The 14,857-nt window shown below is 37.6% G+C and overlaps 1 protein-coding gene across 2 annotated transcripts in view; it reads left to right on the top strand.

Moving 5' to 3' along the window:
* CAPRIN1 (cell cycle associated protein 1) overlaps window positions 1-14,857 on the top strand; it is a 49,188-nt gene extending 34,331 nt beyond the window's left edge. For both annotated transcript variants that reach the window (XM_025356823.1, XM_025356824.1), the window contains exons 12-19: window positions 2,150-2,211; window positions 2,938-3,048; window positions 3,288-3,437; window positions 4,688-4,838; window positions 9,424-9,618; window positions 10,150-10,250; window positions 10,644-10,707; window positions 12,237-14,857. In XM_025356823.1, the coding sequence (XP_025212608.1) occupies window positions 2,150-2,211; window positions 2,938-3,048; window positions 3,288-3,437; window positions 4,688-4,838; window positions 9,424-9,618; window positions 10,150-10,250; window positions 10,644-10,707; window positions 12,237-12,301 (899 nt within the window). In that variant the 3' untranslated portion in view covers window positions 12,302-14,857. The remainder of the gene's footprint in view (window positions 1-2,149; window positions 2,212-2,937; window positions 3,049-3,287; window positions 3,438-4,687; window positions 4,839-9,423; window positions 9,619-10,149; window positions 10,251-10,643; window positions 10,708-12,236) is intronic.

The following is a 14,857-nucleotide window of genomic DNA, read 5'->3' as shown; positions in this document are numbered from 1 at the left end:
AAATAATAGAGATGTCTTTCTTTGAATGCTTATAGCTTTCTAGGAGAATTTCTGGATTTTATTACCTTAAAGAAAATACACAGCAATGAAGTGGGTAAGAGGCAAAGGGAAGAGAGAAACCACAAGATAGTTTCAGACTCTTTCTGGACTTACACCATTATTTGAAGTAGTAGCACTAAATAGAGTTGGTGCCTTCCATTGGGTTAAGTGGACCTTCTCTGCAGGACTATTAGTGATTGTAAGTCATCCTGGTTTTTCCCAGAACACATCAGTGTTAGTTGCACAAAAGTGGAACCAAGTAAAATAACCTATTTAATGTTGTATGATCTTAAATATCATAAAAAAAGTTGCTGAGTAAAAGTATGTTTAATGACACTTAATTTGGTGTAAGGTAGTTAGGATTTTTCTGAAGTAAAGGGAGCTCATATCTCTGTCACTTTTCTACCAAGAGTTAGAAAACAAATCAAAGGTGACACCTACAAGAGAGCAGTCATGGTTTTTAGTGTTCATTTTCTGAGCTCTACCAAAGGAAGATAATAAGTTGTTTTCTCAGCTGGGAAATTGTGTGAAAGTCAGTATAGGTAGCACTGATAAAACCTGTAAGGCTATTTAGATATTTACATAATGCTGAGTCCATTAGACTCTCCAGTGAAAATGGGTGCTTTCTTAATGACTAACCAAAGATCGTCGTTTTGATTATCTGTTTAATCATTGTTGGGAAGGGAGGTGGGAGAATGATGGGAATTGTTAAGATGCATGCTGAGTTGAATATAGGCTCTTAAAAAGTATATATTATTTATTTAGAGATGGAGTCTTGCTCTGTCACCAGGCTGGAGTGCAGTGGCGTGTTCTTGGCTTGGCTTACTGCAACCCCCGCCTCCTGGGTTCGAGCGATTTTCCTGCCTCAGCCTTCCAAGTAGCTGGAAGTACAGGTGCCTCGTTAATTTTTGTATTTTAGTAGGGACAGGGTTTCACCATGTTGGCCAGGATGGTCTCAAACTCTTGACCTCATGATCTACCTGCCTTGACCTCCCGAAGTGCTGGGATTACAAGCGTGAGCCACTGTGCCTGGCCAAAAAGTACATATTTTAAATTTTATTTTCTCTAGAAACATTTGAAATTAATTGAAAGTTGGTTAAGATATATTGAGCTGGGTATGGTAGCTCATGTCTGTAATCTCAGTACTTTGGGAGGCTGAGGAGGAAGGATCACTTGAGCCCAGGAGTTTGAGACCAGCCTGGGCAACATAGACCTTGCCTGTACAAAAATTAAAAATTAGTCAAATAAAAAAAGTTAGGTCGGCAGGGTGGCATGCACCTGTAGTCCCAGCTACTCAAGAAGCCAAGGTGGGAGGATTTCTTGTGCCCAGAGTTTGAGACTACAGTTAGCTATGCTGGCGCCACTGCACTCCAGCCTGGGCAACACAGTGAGACCCTGTGTCAGAAGAAACAAAAGATAAAAATAGAATACTGTCTGTCTGAGGTCTGGAGTATGAATAATGCTACTTTATTGTACAGCTTTAAAAGTTTTTCTCATGGCACTGATTATTTTTTAGTGCATTCTATTATAACACTTTACTCTTGGAAAAAACAAGATGAAACCAGTTGTGAAAGTAAACTATTAAATAATTATCACTGCCAGTAAACCAAAATGCTCACTTGAAAGCTAAAATTTTATCTGCATTTCCCAATTTATTTTCATGATTGCTAAAAAGTTTATTTATGGTTTACCTTTAATTGCCTTTAATTTACCTTTAATTGCCGGGCATGGTGGTTCATCCCTGTAATCCCAGCACTTTGGGAGGCTGAGGTGGGCAGATTGCTTGAGCCTAGGAGTTTGAGACCAGCCTGGGCAACATGGCGTAACCCTGTCTCTACTAAAAATACAAAAATTATCCGAGTGTGGTGGCACACACCTGTAGTCGCAGCTGCTTGGGAGGCTGAGGTGGGAGGATCACTTGAGCCTGGGAGGCAGAGGTTACAGTGAGCTGAGATCACATCCCTGTACTCTAGCCTGGGTGACAGAGCGAGATCCTGCCCCTCCCCCCTCCCCCTCCAAAAGCCTTTAATAGTGAAATAAAAGGTATTTAGACGCGTCTCTCTAAAAATTTTAATTTTGTATGACAAAAATATTTTGGTCACCTTTGCAGTTCATTCTGAATCTAGACTTGTTCAGCCTAATCAAGTTCCTGTACAACCAGAAGCTACACAGGTAAGAGTGATAAAACTATTTTCTTCAGGGCCAGGTGAGGTGGCTCATGCCTATAATCCTAGTACTTTAGGAGGCTGAGATGGGAGGATCACTTGAGGTCAGAAGTTCAAGACCAGTCTGGGCAGTGTAGCGAGACACTATCTCTATTTTTAAAAAATAATTTAAAAATATTTTTTCACTTTTGTTTTAATTGGTTCCTTGGTTTCTTTCTTAGCTTATGAAAGAAAGTATGAATTTCATCAGTGTCCAAGTCTTCTGTTGGAATTCAACAAATTTATTGTTGTGGATAGCTGTCAGCCTTTATTTTTATGTTTAGGTTCATTGTTCCTCTTGATGACTTTTTAAGTTTTTCTTAAGTCTTGCATTTTAAATAATGTATTATAATGAAATAAACTTTTTAAATTTAGAACTGAGAATTTCAGAAGACATAGTTTAGACATAATTCTAAAATTTAGTGCAGATTTCTCCATCTTAGAAGTACTTGTAGAGGGTCTTTATAACGAGACTTGGGTTTATTTAACATCAAGCTTCAAAAATGTATATGTTTTTTGCAATTTTTAGGTTTTATACAGATTTAAAAAGATGATAGTATTAATTTCTCCCTTTTTTAGCAGTTGTATCTGTTTCTTAGCCTTTCTTAGCCTTATGTGTGTTACAGGTAACTTGTTTTTTTAACAGTCAGTTTTGTAAGCAGGAAAAAGCTTTTATTTCTTTACTTATGTCTAGGTTCCTTTGGTATCATCCACAAGTGAGGGGTACACAGCATCTCAGCCCTTGTACCAGCCTTCTCATGCTACAGAGCAACGACCACAGAAGGAACCAATTGATCAGATTCAGGCAAGTTCTGTTACCAGGCCACATACATTTGATGAGGCACTTACTCATGAATTGGACAGAGGTACATTACCATTAATAACATTCTTCTTCTTTTTGGACCTACTTTGCTTTCATGAAATATTTGAGTTTGTTAATACACATAAGTTTGAGATTAATTTACCACTTTAGTACATCTATTCACTTTTTGTTTGGCTAAGTTTAGTTTACCTCTAAAGTGCATGTATTCACTTTGTGTTTAGGCAACAATCTCTTTAAATACAGACCAGACTACAGCATCATCATCCCTTCCTGCTGCGTCTCAGCCTCAAGTATTTCAGGCTGGGACGAGCAAACCTTTGCATAGCAGTGGAATCAATGTAAATGCAGCTCCATTCCAATCCATGCAAACGGTAAGCAAATTAACATTAATTGCCTAGTGTGTAATGTGAATCATGGTAGATTTTCTTTTCTTTTTTAAAGGTCTTCATTTAACTGTGCTTGAGTCTGCATCTTTCGTAACTGTAGGGTATATTTAATTGAACATAAACTGATTATTCCAGAGATTAACTGATATTAATGGATATTCTAGAGATAAATTTTAGCCTTATGAGTGATGTTCCTGCATCATCTTAATTTGTAGTTTTACCCTTTTGATTTCGTTAACCAAAAGTTTACACATTCAGAGAAATAGACTAATATAACATCCACATAATCATTACCTAGATTTAATAGTTGCCCTGTTTGCTTAATCTTTTATTTTACTGAAGTATTTTTAAGTTTCAGATGTTAATGCTTTACCTTGATTCTTGAGCAAGCACCTTTAGAGAATTTCTAGAAAATAATAATAATACTGTAATCTGTGGGGTTCAGCTAAATCAGTGCTCAGAGGAAAGTTCATAAGATTAAATATTAAAATATTTAACTTGATTAAAATGTCAATAAAAATGAAAAAAACATTCAACCTTGTTAAAGTTCATAGAATAAATTTCTGTAAGTGATACTGCATCAGGAGATTTTCTTATTTATTTATTTATTTATATTTTGAGACAAAGTCTTGCTCTGTCGCCCAGGCTGGAGTGTAGTGGCGTGATCTCACCTCACTGCAATATCTACCTCCTGGGTTCAAGCGATTCTCATGCCTCAGCCTCTGGAATAGCTGGCACTACAGGCATAAGCCACCATGCCCAGCTAATTTTTGTGTTTTTAGTAGAGATGGGGTTTCACCATGTTGGTCAGGCTGGTCTTGAACTTTTGGCTTCAGATGATCTGCCTGCCTCAGCCTCCCAAAGTGCTGGAATTACGTGAGCCACTGTGCCCAGCCAGAGTTTGTCTTTTAAAAAGATTTCTCATATATGTAAAAGTGTTTCCAAGGCTGCTGATTGTATGTCTTTTTATTTTTTTTAATTCCCTACTTCCATTTCACAGCATGCTATACTCCCCTTTAAGTACTATACAATATATATGTCTTTTTCCATAGTGAAGCACTTGGAGAGATTTTTGTGTGTGTGTGTGTGTGTGTGTGTGTGTGTGTGATGTTTTTGTGTTTGAGACTTCTGTGATGTCTTTATTTATGTCTGAGGTAAAACCACCATTGAGTTTGGCCATGTTATAAAGCAGAGAATAAAAGGATGAACTAATCATTTACTTTATTTACTAACAGGTGTTCAATATGAATGCCCCAGTTCCTCCTGTTAATGAACCAGAAACTTTAAAACAGCAAAATCAGTACCAGGCCAGTTATAACCAGAGCTTTTCTAGTCAGCCTCACCAAGTAGAACAAACAGAGCTTCAGCAAGAACAGCTTCAAACAGGTACGAAATCCAGTGTCACCTCATTGGCTCCTTGCTTTCCAGCACAGTTATTGACAGTGTTAGGACAGTTTAGACTTCAGAGTGGTGGTGTCAAGAGTTTCTGTTTTAGTAGTAAACCATATAAATTTTTCATTTCAGATCATGAGTTAAATTGAATCTGTACTTTGATATGTGAATTATGTGCAAGTTTTGGAGGCTTTATACCCATTTTCCTTTTGTCACTGAACTTATATAATATCCCTATTGCATTGTATAATTTATATGGAATTAAATTTGTTACTTGAATTACCATAAACTATACTTTTTTTTTTTTTTTTTTTTTTGTTGAGATGGGGTCTCACTCTGTCACCCAGGCTGGAGTGCAGTGCTGTGATCTCGGCTCACTGCAACCTCTGACTCCTGGGCACAAGCAATCCTCCCTACCTTAGCCTCCCAAGTAGCTTGGGAATACACGCATGTGCCACCACGCCCAGCTAATTTTTTGTATTTTTGGTAGAGTTGGGGTTTCACCATGTTGCCCAGGCTTGCCTCAAACTTCTGAGCTCACGTGATCTGCCCACCTCGGCCTCCCAAAGTGCTGGAATTAAAGGCGTGAGCCATTGCGCCTGGTGATAAACTATACTTTTAATTGTTAATTGACTGAAGGCTTTTAGCATGATATCTGGCATTGAGTCAGTTAGACAAAGTTAAGAAAAAACTCATGGTGGCTGCATTTCGTGGACTGGGTTGAAACATAATCTATTTTGTCAAGTAAGGTCATAATTTGGCTAGTTACCATACCTGTCACAATAGTAATGTAGACAGAGACATTTATTTGAGACAGGTTCTCACTTTGTTGCCCAGACTGGAGTGCAGTGATGCTAGCATAACTCACTGCAGCCTCAAACTCCTGGGCTCAATGATCCTTCTCCCTCAGCCTCCTGAGTAGTTAGGACTACAGGTGCTTACCACCACACCTGGCTAATTTTATTTATTTATTTTTTTGTAGAGACAGGGTCTCCAGGAGCTTACTATGATGCCAGGCTGGTCTCCAATTCCTGGCCTTGAGCGAACTTACTGCCTCTGTCTCCCAGAGTGGTGGGATTATGGGCATAAACTACCTTGTCTAGCTCGATAGAGATACTTTAGATTTTTTTTAAGAAATTGGGTCTCTGTTGACCAGGCTGGAGTGCAGCGGTGTAATCATGTACTGGACCCTTTAACTCGGGGGCTCAAGTGATCTTCCTGTCTCAGCCCCACAAGTAGCTGGGACTGCAGGGTTTTCTCAAATTCAGGGCCTCCAGCAGTCCTCCCACCTCTGCCTTTCAACGCATTGGGATTATAGGCATAAGCCACCATACCCAGCCAGATGGTTTTAAGTCTTCTAGGTCTTTTAATGTCTTCTTTAGGTCTTTGGTTCTTTAATTCCTCGGAATTTAATTGGAATCCCACAACAAACCAGCAATCAGAGGAGTTAATACTTTGATTTTGTCAGCCCAATTTTGAAAAGTTGTACAATTTTCTAATCATTCAATTTCTTGGTAAACTTGGATCAGCATTAGATTTTTCAGTAGTAAATTCTTACATGTCCTGTAGTATTCAGTATCTCTAATATGAAGTTCAAATTTTCCGTACTCTGATAGAAGTTACCAGTTATACTACGCTCAGCTTCTGAATGATAAAAACTAGTGGTGCGATCACCATGGCTCACTGTAACCTCTGCCTCCGGGTTCAAGGGATCCTCCTACCTCAGTCTCCCAAGTAGCTGGTACCACAGGCATGTGCCACCATGCCTGGCTAAATTTTTATTTATTTTATTTTTTTTATTTTTGTATGTTTGTATTCTTGGTAGAGACAGGATTTCACCATATTGTCCAGGCTGGTCTCGAACTCCCGGTTTGGGCTTAAGTGATCTGCCTGCTTCGGCCTCCCAAAGTGCTAGGATTACACTCACACCAGTCACACACACAACAAGTTCTCTTTTAATCTCAGGGCCTTCATACTTCCTTTCCAAGTTCTTGCCGAAAACTTTCTCCCACTGATAAGTACATGGATTGCTTTTCTATTTTTGTTTTTAAAAGTTCATTTATTTATTTTTAATTGAGAAATAGAAACTATATATATGTGTATTTATCATATACGGCATGATGTGTTGAAATGTGTGTACATTGTGGGCAGGCTTCATGGCTGGCACCTATAATCCCAGCTACATTTGAGGCTGAGGTGGGAGGATTGCTTGAGGCCAGGTGTTCATGATGAAATAACATGTATACATTGTGGGCCATTGTCCAGTGCCATGACACGATCTCGGCTCACTGCAACCTCTGCATCTTGGGTTCAATCGCTTGGGTTCAAGCGATTCTCCTGCCTTGGCCTCCTGCCTCAGGCCTCAGGTGATCTACCTGCCTCAGCCTTCCAAAGTGCAGGGATTACAGGCGTGAGCCACCATGCCTGGCCTGATATTTGTTGAACAAATCATTTCAGTATGTCCCATCATTCTAGAAATTGTGTTTTAATTTGAATTAGTGTCTAATCAGGAACAACATGACAAAAGAATCTTTGGCTTTTTAAAATGGCCTACACGTTTATACTTTACCAAAATTTAAGTAGGAATGTGGGTATTTTAAAATAAAATGAAGACTGGGTGTGGTGGCTCACGCCAGTAATCCCAGCTCTTTGGGAGGCCCGCTTAAGACCAGAAGTTTGAGACCAACCTGGGCAACATAGTGAGAGCCCCACCTCTATAAAGTAAATACAGAAATTAGCAGGGTGAGGTGGTGAATGCCTGTAGTCGGAGCTCCTCAGGAGGCTGAGGCTGGAGGATCACTTAAGCCCAGGAGTTCAAGGTTGCAGTGAGCCATGATTATTTGACTGAACTCCAACAGCAACACTGAGTGAGAGAGCTAGACCTTGTCTTAAAAGTAAAAATTAAATAAAGATCACACTTAAGTTGTTGCTGTGAGTTGCTTCCTTTCTTTCTTTCCTTCTTCCTTTCCTTTTTTGAGACAGAGTCTGGCTCTTGTCTCCCAGGCTGGAGTACAGTGGTACCATCTCGACTCACTACAACCTCTGCCTTCCAGGCTTAAGCCATCCTCCCACTTCAGCCTCCCAAGTAGCTGGGACCACAGGCATGCACCACCATGCCTAGCTGAGTTTTTGTATTTTTGTTGTTGTTGTTGTGGAGATGGGGTCTCACTGTGTTGCCCAGCTGGTCTCAAACTCCTGAGCTCAAGCAGTCTACGCTCACCTTGGTCTCCCAAAGTGCTGACCTTGGTCTCCCAAAGTGCTGGGATTGCCAGCGTGAGCCACTGCACTCACCCTTGCTATGAATTTCTTACAGTAAGATTTGATCAAGATTACAAGCTGTTATTGATAAAAAGTGATTCTAAAATTCAGTTCTTTTGGATACTTTGTACATGGATACAAATGAACCATTTTACATGGCAAATGTTATGTGTATTTGTAATTCACTTATAATTTTAAATTTTGGGAATATAATAAAAGGCAATCTGTATAAAAAGATGACACTGATGTAGTTGGTTTATTAAGTAATTCAAGAGGAGCCATGGCTCTCTCTTTTCCTTAGGTATTCCCTAGTGCTTTCATCTAAAATAGGATTCTAACAACTATTAATGTATTTGGAGTTTCTTAAGGATGTAAAAATAGGTCAAGTAAAGATTTTTAAGAGTCATACAGCTGCTTTTCTCTCTGCCCCAAAAGAGGAGATTTGGGTTGGCCAGCACCTTTGACCTTGTTGTTAGTGTGTGGGCTTTCCTTTGTTCTGTTGCCTTTCTCACCTCCCAGAGGTACTTTTAGCACCCTATTTTTTTCTCCTCTTTGAATTATATACATTGTTCAGTAGTAGTTAATTTTTGAAAATTTCTAGATTCTAGAACTCTCTCCATTGTGGATGGAGCTTGTATATATGTTAGTGTGTATGTTCTAGAACCTTAGCTTCAAGTGGGTTGAGTGCCAATGTGAGTACCATGTGATTGTTTTCTAAATTGGCTGTACTTGCCATTTTAAATACTTTGAAATGGAATTTGGCATTAAGGGCTATAAATTGAAGGCCTCTGCTGATTAAACTATGTAATTGATGACATATTCTACCATATAGCTCCTTAAATATGAGAGAGTGGTTTTGTATGTTTTACTAAGTACCAAAGGATATTTAAAATAAGAAAATTTCTACCACTAAGGAGCTTTATAATGAAAATAAGTAATTACATGGTACAAAATATGGTAATGTACTAAGAGTAAATCTTTTGAGTTATTTTGGGTCTCTTGTGCTAAAAAGTAGATGCCTTTCAGAAGATGTTAATATAGCCTTTCAAATAATTTGTTTGGAAGAATCAATCATGCACCCTGCTTTCAAAGGTTTGGAATTGTGGTTGGAGAATTTTACCCCCATTAGCTTAGTCTAAGGGTAGGAGAAAGGTAAGAGACTTTATTCATGTTTAGTTTTCCTTATCGTTGTATGCACATTTATTTAAGGATTAAACTTCAAGGAGACTGTGTAAGACACTTAAACTAGAAAGTGCATGGGAGAACAAACAGTAATGAGCTGTGTATATATATACCCTTTTCTTTCTTTTTTAAATTACAGTGGTTGGCACTTACCATGGTTCCCCGGACCAGTCCCATCAAGTGACTGGTAACCACCAGCAGCCTCCTCAGCAGAACACTGGATTTCCACGTAGCAATCAGCCCTATTACAATAGTCGTGGTGTGTCTCGTGGAGGCTCCCGTGGTGCTAGAGGCTTGATGAATGGATACCGGGGCCCTGCCAACGGATTCAGAGGTAAAAAAAAATTTAAAAAGGAAGTTCTATGACCTTTTACTAGTTCAAATTAGTTTTTGATTTGTAAAATATTATCACAGTTTTTTGAAAGGATGTATCTGTATTAGCCTCTTATGTACAATTTAAACTAAATGTATATATTTTGATACAATTGGTATAATTTGTGTATTTGGTATAATTTGTTATTTAAATAACAAATCATGGAATTTTTGTTCATTTGGTTATGTCAAATTAATGTCTACCACTGTCTCCTGGAGGATAAGTATTTTCCACATTACCAAAACTTATGGGGATTGTTTATTATGTTTGTATAGATGTGTGTTTACATGCATAGATGGGTTAAAAGTTTATCTTCTGAGGGGCCGTTAGTACTTATAGAAATTTATAAACAGATTGGATCAAGATAGGAAATTGGAAATTAATTTGATTAGCCTAGCTTACAATTTTCTAGTTCTTCCCATCTTCATTAATAAAAGTAAAAATTCCTTGTGAAGATAAGAAAATTATTTCTTTTCTTGTCCTAAATTTTAGGAGGATATGATGGTTACCGCCCTTCATTCTCTAACACTCCAAACAGTGGTTATACACAGTCTCAGTTCAGTGCTCCCCGGGATTACTCTGGCTATCAACGGGTAGGTAAAGCAGTTCTAAAGTGTAAACCTGAACTAAGTATACCAATGAAAGTGACTTAGTGTAGTTGCTTAATGAACCTAAGTAACTAATTTGGCATTAACTTTGTGGTGTCCAAGACACTTTGTTGAAACAAAAGCTTTTAGCACTCATAACATAAGTACTCCTTTAGTAAAGCCTGTTAAAGACAGTGATTTCCAAGAGCAGAGAAATATATTTCACTGAATGTTCTTGAGAATAGAAGTACAACAATTACAGAATAAGGTGTAGCCATGATACACTGAAGTGTCTAAAAGATTAAGGAAGAATTCTGTATTGAGTGTTAGACTGAAAGAATAGATGGGTAAGCATTTTTAAAAAAGTACCTTTTCAATACTAACTAGCTTGTCTTTTAGGATGGATATCAGCAGAATTTCAAGCGAGGCTCTGGGCAGAGTGGACCACGGGGAGCCCCACGAGGTAATATTTTGTGGTGGTGATCCTAGCTCCTAAGTGGAGCTTCTGTTCTGGCCTTGGAAGAGCTGTTCATAGTCTGCATGTTAGGAATACATTTATCCTTTCCAGACTTGTTGCTAGGGATTAAATGAAGTGCTCTGTTTCTAAAACTTAATCTTGGACCCAAATTTTAATTTTTGAATGACTTTCCCTGTTACTATATAAACTGTCTTGAAAACTAGAACATATTCTCTTCCTCAGAAAAAGTGTTTTTCCAACTGAAAATTATTTTTCAGGTCCTAAAACCTGCTAAATGTTTTTAGGAAGTACTTACTGAAACATTTTTGTAAGACATTTTTGGAATGAGATTGAACATTTATATAAATTTATTATTTTCATTTTTTGGAAACATGCCTATCATATTTTAAGGCCAGACACCCTTTAATGGCCGGATAAGCCATAGTTAACATTTAGAGAACCATTTAGAAGTAATAGAACTAATGGAATTTGCAATGCCTTTTGGACCTCTATTAGTATATAAATATCAAGTTATTTCTGACTTAAACAAAACCCCCAAATTCCTAACTTATTGAACTAAAAAAAATGACAGGTTTGGAGAGTTTTTTGTTTTTCTTTTACTATGGGAAAACTACTTCCCATTCTGTCAGGAAGTTAACCTATTTAACAATTAGAGCTAGCATTTCATGTAGTCTGAAATTCTAAATGGTTCTCTGATTTGAGGGAGGTTAAACATCAAATAGGTTTCCTCTATTGGCCATAACATGTATAAAATGTGTGTTAAGGAGGAATTACAAAGTACTTTGATTTGAATGCTAGTAGAAACTGGCCAGGAAAAAGGTAACATTTTTCTAAAAATTAATGGATCACTTGGGAATTACTGACTTGACTAGAAATATCAAAGGATATTTGCATGTGAATGTGGGTTATGTTCTTCTTTCCCACTTTGTAGCGTATTCGATGAAAGTTGAGTTCAAACTGATAGCTAAAAATCTGTTTTAACAGCATGCGAAAAGTTATTTTATCTGTTAAAAGTCATTATACAATTTTGAATGTTATGTAGTTTCTTTTTAACAGTTTAGGTAATAAGGTCTGTTTTCATTCTGGTGCTTTTATTAATTTTGATAGTATGATGTTACTTACTACTGAAATGTAAGCTAGAGTGTACACTAGAATGTAAGCTCCATGAGAGCAGGTACCTTGTCTGTCTTCTCTGCTGTATCTATTCCCAACGCTTGATGACGGTGCCTGGCACATAGTAGGCACTCAATAAATACTTGTTGAATGAATGAATGAATGAGTACTGGTGGAATACTCCATTAGCTCTACTCTTCTTTTAGCTAAGAGAACATGAGCAAATTTGCGCATGACAACTTCCAGGACAGGGGAAACTTGAACACTGAAGAATTGACCTCTTAAGCCTAATAATGTGGTGACAGGATGCCCACATGCTTCTTGACTTCAGATGAAAATCTGCTTGAAGGCAAAACAAATAATATTTGAAAGAAAAATCAAATGCCATTTTTGTCTTCTAGGTCGTGGAGGGCCCCCAAGACCCAACAGAGGGATGCCGCAAATGAACACTCAGCAAGTGAATTAATCTGATTCACAGGATTATGTTTAATCGCCAAAAACACACTGGCCAGTGTACCATAATATGTTACCAGAAGAGTTATTATCTATTTGTTCTCCCTTTCAGGAAACTTATTGTAAAGGGACTGTTTTCATCCCATAAAGACAGGACTACAATTGTCAGCTTTCTATTACCTGGATATGGAAGGAAACTATTTTTACTCTGCATGTTCTGTCCTAAGCGTCATCTTGAGCCTTGCACATGATACTCAGATTCCTCACCCTTGCTTAGGAGTAAAACAATATACTTTACAGGGTGATAATAATCTCCATAGTTATTTGAAGTGGCTTGATAAAGGCAAGATTGACTTTTTCGACATTGGATAAAATCTACAAATCAGCCCTTGAGTTATTCAATGGTAACTGACAAACTAAAATATTTCCCTAGAAAGGAAGATGAAAGGAGTGGAGTGTGGTTTGGCAGAACAACTACATTTCACAGCTTTTCCAGTCAAATTGGAGCACTGAACGTTCAGATGCATACCAAATTATGCATGGGTCCTAATCACACCTATAAGGCTGGCTACCAGCTTTGACACAGCACTGTTCATCTGGCCAAACAACTGTGGTTAAAAACACATGTAAAATGCTTTTTAACAGCTGATACTGTATAAGACAAAGCCAAGATGCAAAATTAGGCTTTGATTGGCACTTTTTGAAAAATATGCAACAAATATGGGATGTAATCTGGATGGCCGCTTCTGTACTTAATGTGAAATATTTAGATACCTTTTTGAACACTTAACAGTTTTTTTGAGACAATGACTTTTGTAAGGATTGGTACTATCATTCCTTATGACATGTACATTGTCTGTCACTAATCTTTGGATTTTGCTGTATTGTCACCTAAATTGGTACAGGTACTGATGAAATCTCTAGTGGATAATCATAACACTCTTGGTCACATGTTTTTCCTTCAGCTTGAAAGCTTTTTTTTAAAAGGAAAAGATACCAAATGCCTGCTGCTACCACCCTTTTCAATTGCTATCTTTTGAAAGGCACCAGTATGTGTTTTAGATTGATTTCCCTGTTTCAGGGAAATCACAGACGGTAGTTTCAGTTCTGATGGTATAAGCAAAACAAATAAAACATGTTTATAAAAGTTGTATCTTGAAACACTGGTGTTCAACAGCTAGCAGCTTATGTGATTCACCCCCATACCACGTTAGTGTCACAAATTTTATGGTTATCTCCAGCAACATTTCTCTAGTACTTGCACTTACTATCTTTTGTCTAATTTAACCTTACCTGAATTCTCCTTTTCTCCTGGAGGCATTTATATTCAAAGTGATAATTCCTTCCCTTAGATGCATAGGGAGAGTCTCTAAATTTGATGGAAATGGACACTTGAGTAGTGACTTAGCCTTATGTACTCTGTTGGAATTTGTGCTAGCAGTTTGAGCACTAGTTCTGTGTGCCTATGAACTTAATGCTGCTTATTATCTCATTCTGACTTCATGGAGAATTAAGCCCACCTTTAAGCAAAGGCTACTAAGTTAATGGTGTTTTCTGTGCAGAAATTAAATTTTATTTTCAGCATTTAGCCCAGGAATTTTTTCAGTAGGTGCTCAGCTATTTAAAAACAAAACTATTCTCAAACATTCATCATTAGACAACTGGAGTTTTTGCTGGTTTTGTAACCTACCAAAATGGATAGGCTGTTGAACATTCCACATTCAAAAGTTTTGTAGGGTGGTGGGAAATGGGGGATCTTCAATGTTTATTTTAAAATAAAATAAAATAAGTTCTTGACTTTTCTCATGTGTGGTTGTGGTACATCATATTGGAAGGGTTAACCTGTTACTTTGGCAAATGAGTATTTTTTTGCTAGCACCTCCCCTTGCGTGCTTTAAATGACATCTGCCTGGGATGTACCACAACCATATGTTATCTGTATCTTAGGGGAATGGATAAAATATTTGTGGTTTACTGGGTAATCCCTAGATGATGTATACTTGCAATCCTATCTATAAAACAATTTGCTATCTATGTAGAAAATAATTTCATGATATTTACAATCAGGATTGAAGTAAGTTCTTCACACAGTGACCTCTATGAATCAGTTTCAGAGAAGGGATGGGGAAGAAATGCCTTTTAGGTTTTGAACTTCTATGCATTAGTGCAGATGTGAATGTGTAAAGGTGTTCATAGTTTGACTATTCTATGTATGTTTTTTCAAAGAATTGTTTCTTTTTTTAAACTATAATTTTTCTTTTTTTGGTTATTTTACCATCACAGTTTAAATGTGTATCTTTTATGTCTACTCAGACCATATTTTTAAAGGGGTGCCTCATGGGGTAGAGAACCTTTCAATAAGTCTCATTAAGATCTGAATCTTGGTTCTAAGTATTCTGTATAATATGTGATTGCTTGTCCTAGCTGCAGAAGGCCTTCTGTTTGGTCAAATGCATATTTTAGCAGAGTTTCAAGGAAACGATTGTCACACGTGTCACTGTAGCCTCTTGGTGTAGCAAGCTCACATATAAAATACTTTTGTATATGCACAATATAAATCATCTCATGT

This window comes from Theropithecus gelada, chromosome 14 (genome assembly GCF_003255815.1).
Source record: "Theropithecus gelada isolate Dixy chromosome 14, Tgel_1.0, whole genome shotgun sequence".
In the NCBI taxonomy this organism is placed as follows: Eukaryota; Metazoa; Chordata; class Mammalia; order Primates; family Cercopithecidae; genus Theropithecus; species Theropithecus gelada.
The sequence above is the reverse complement of the archived record's forward strand: the minus strand, read 5'-3'. Positions and strand labels throughout refer to the sequence as shown.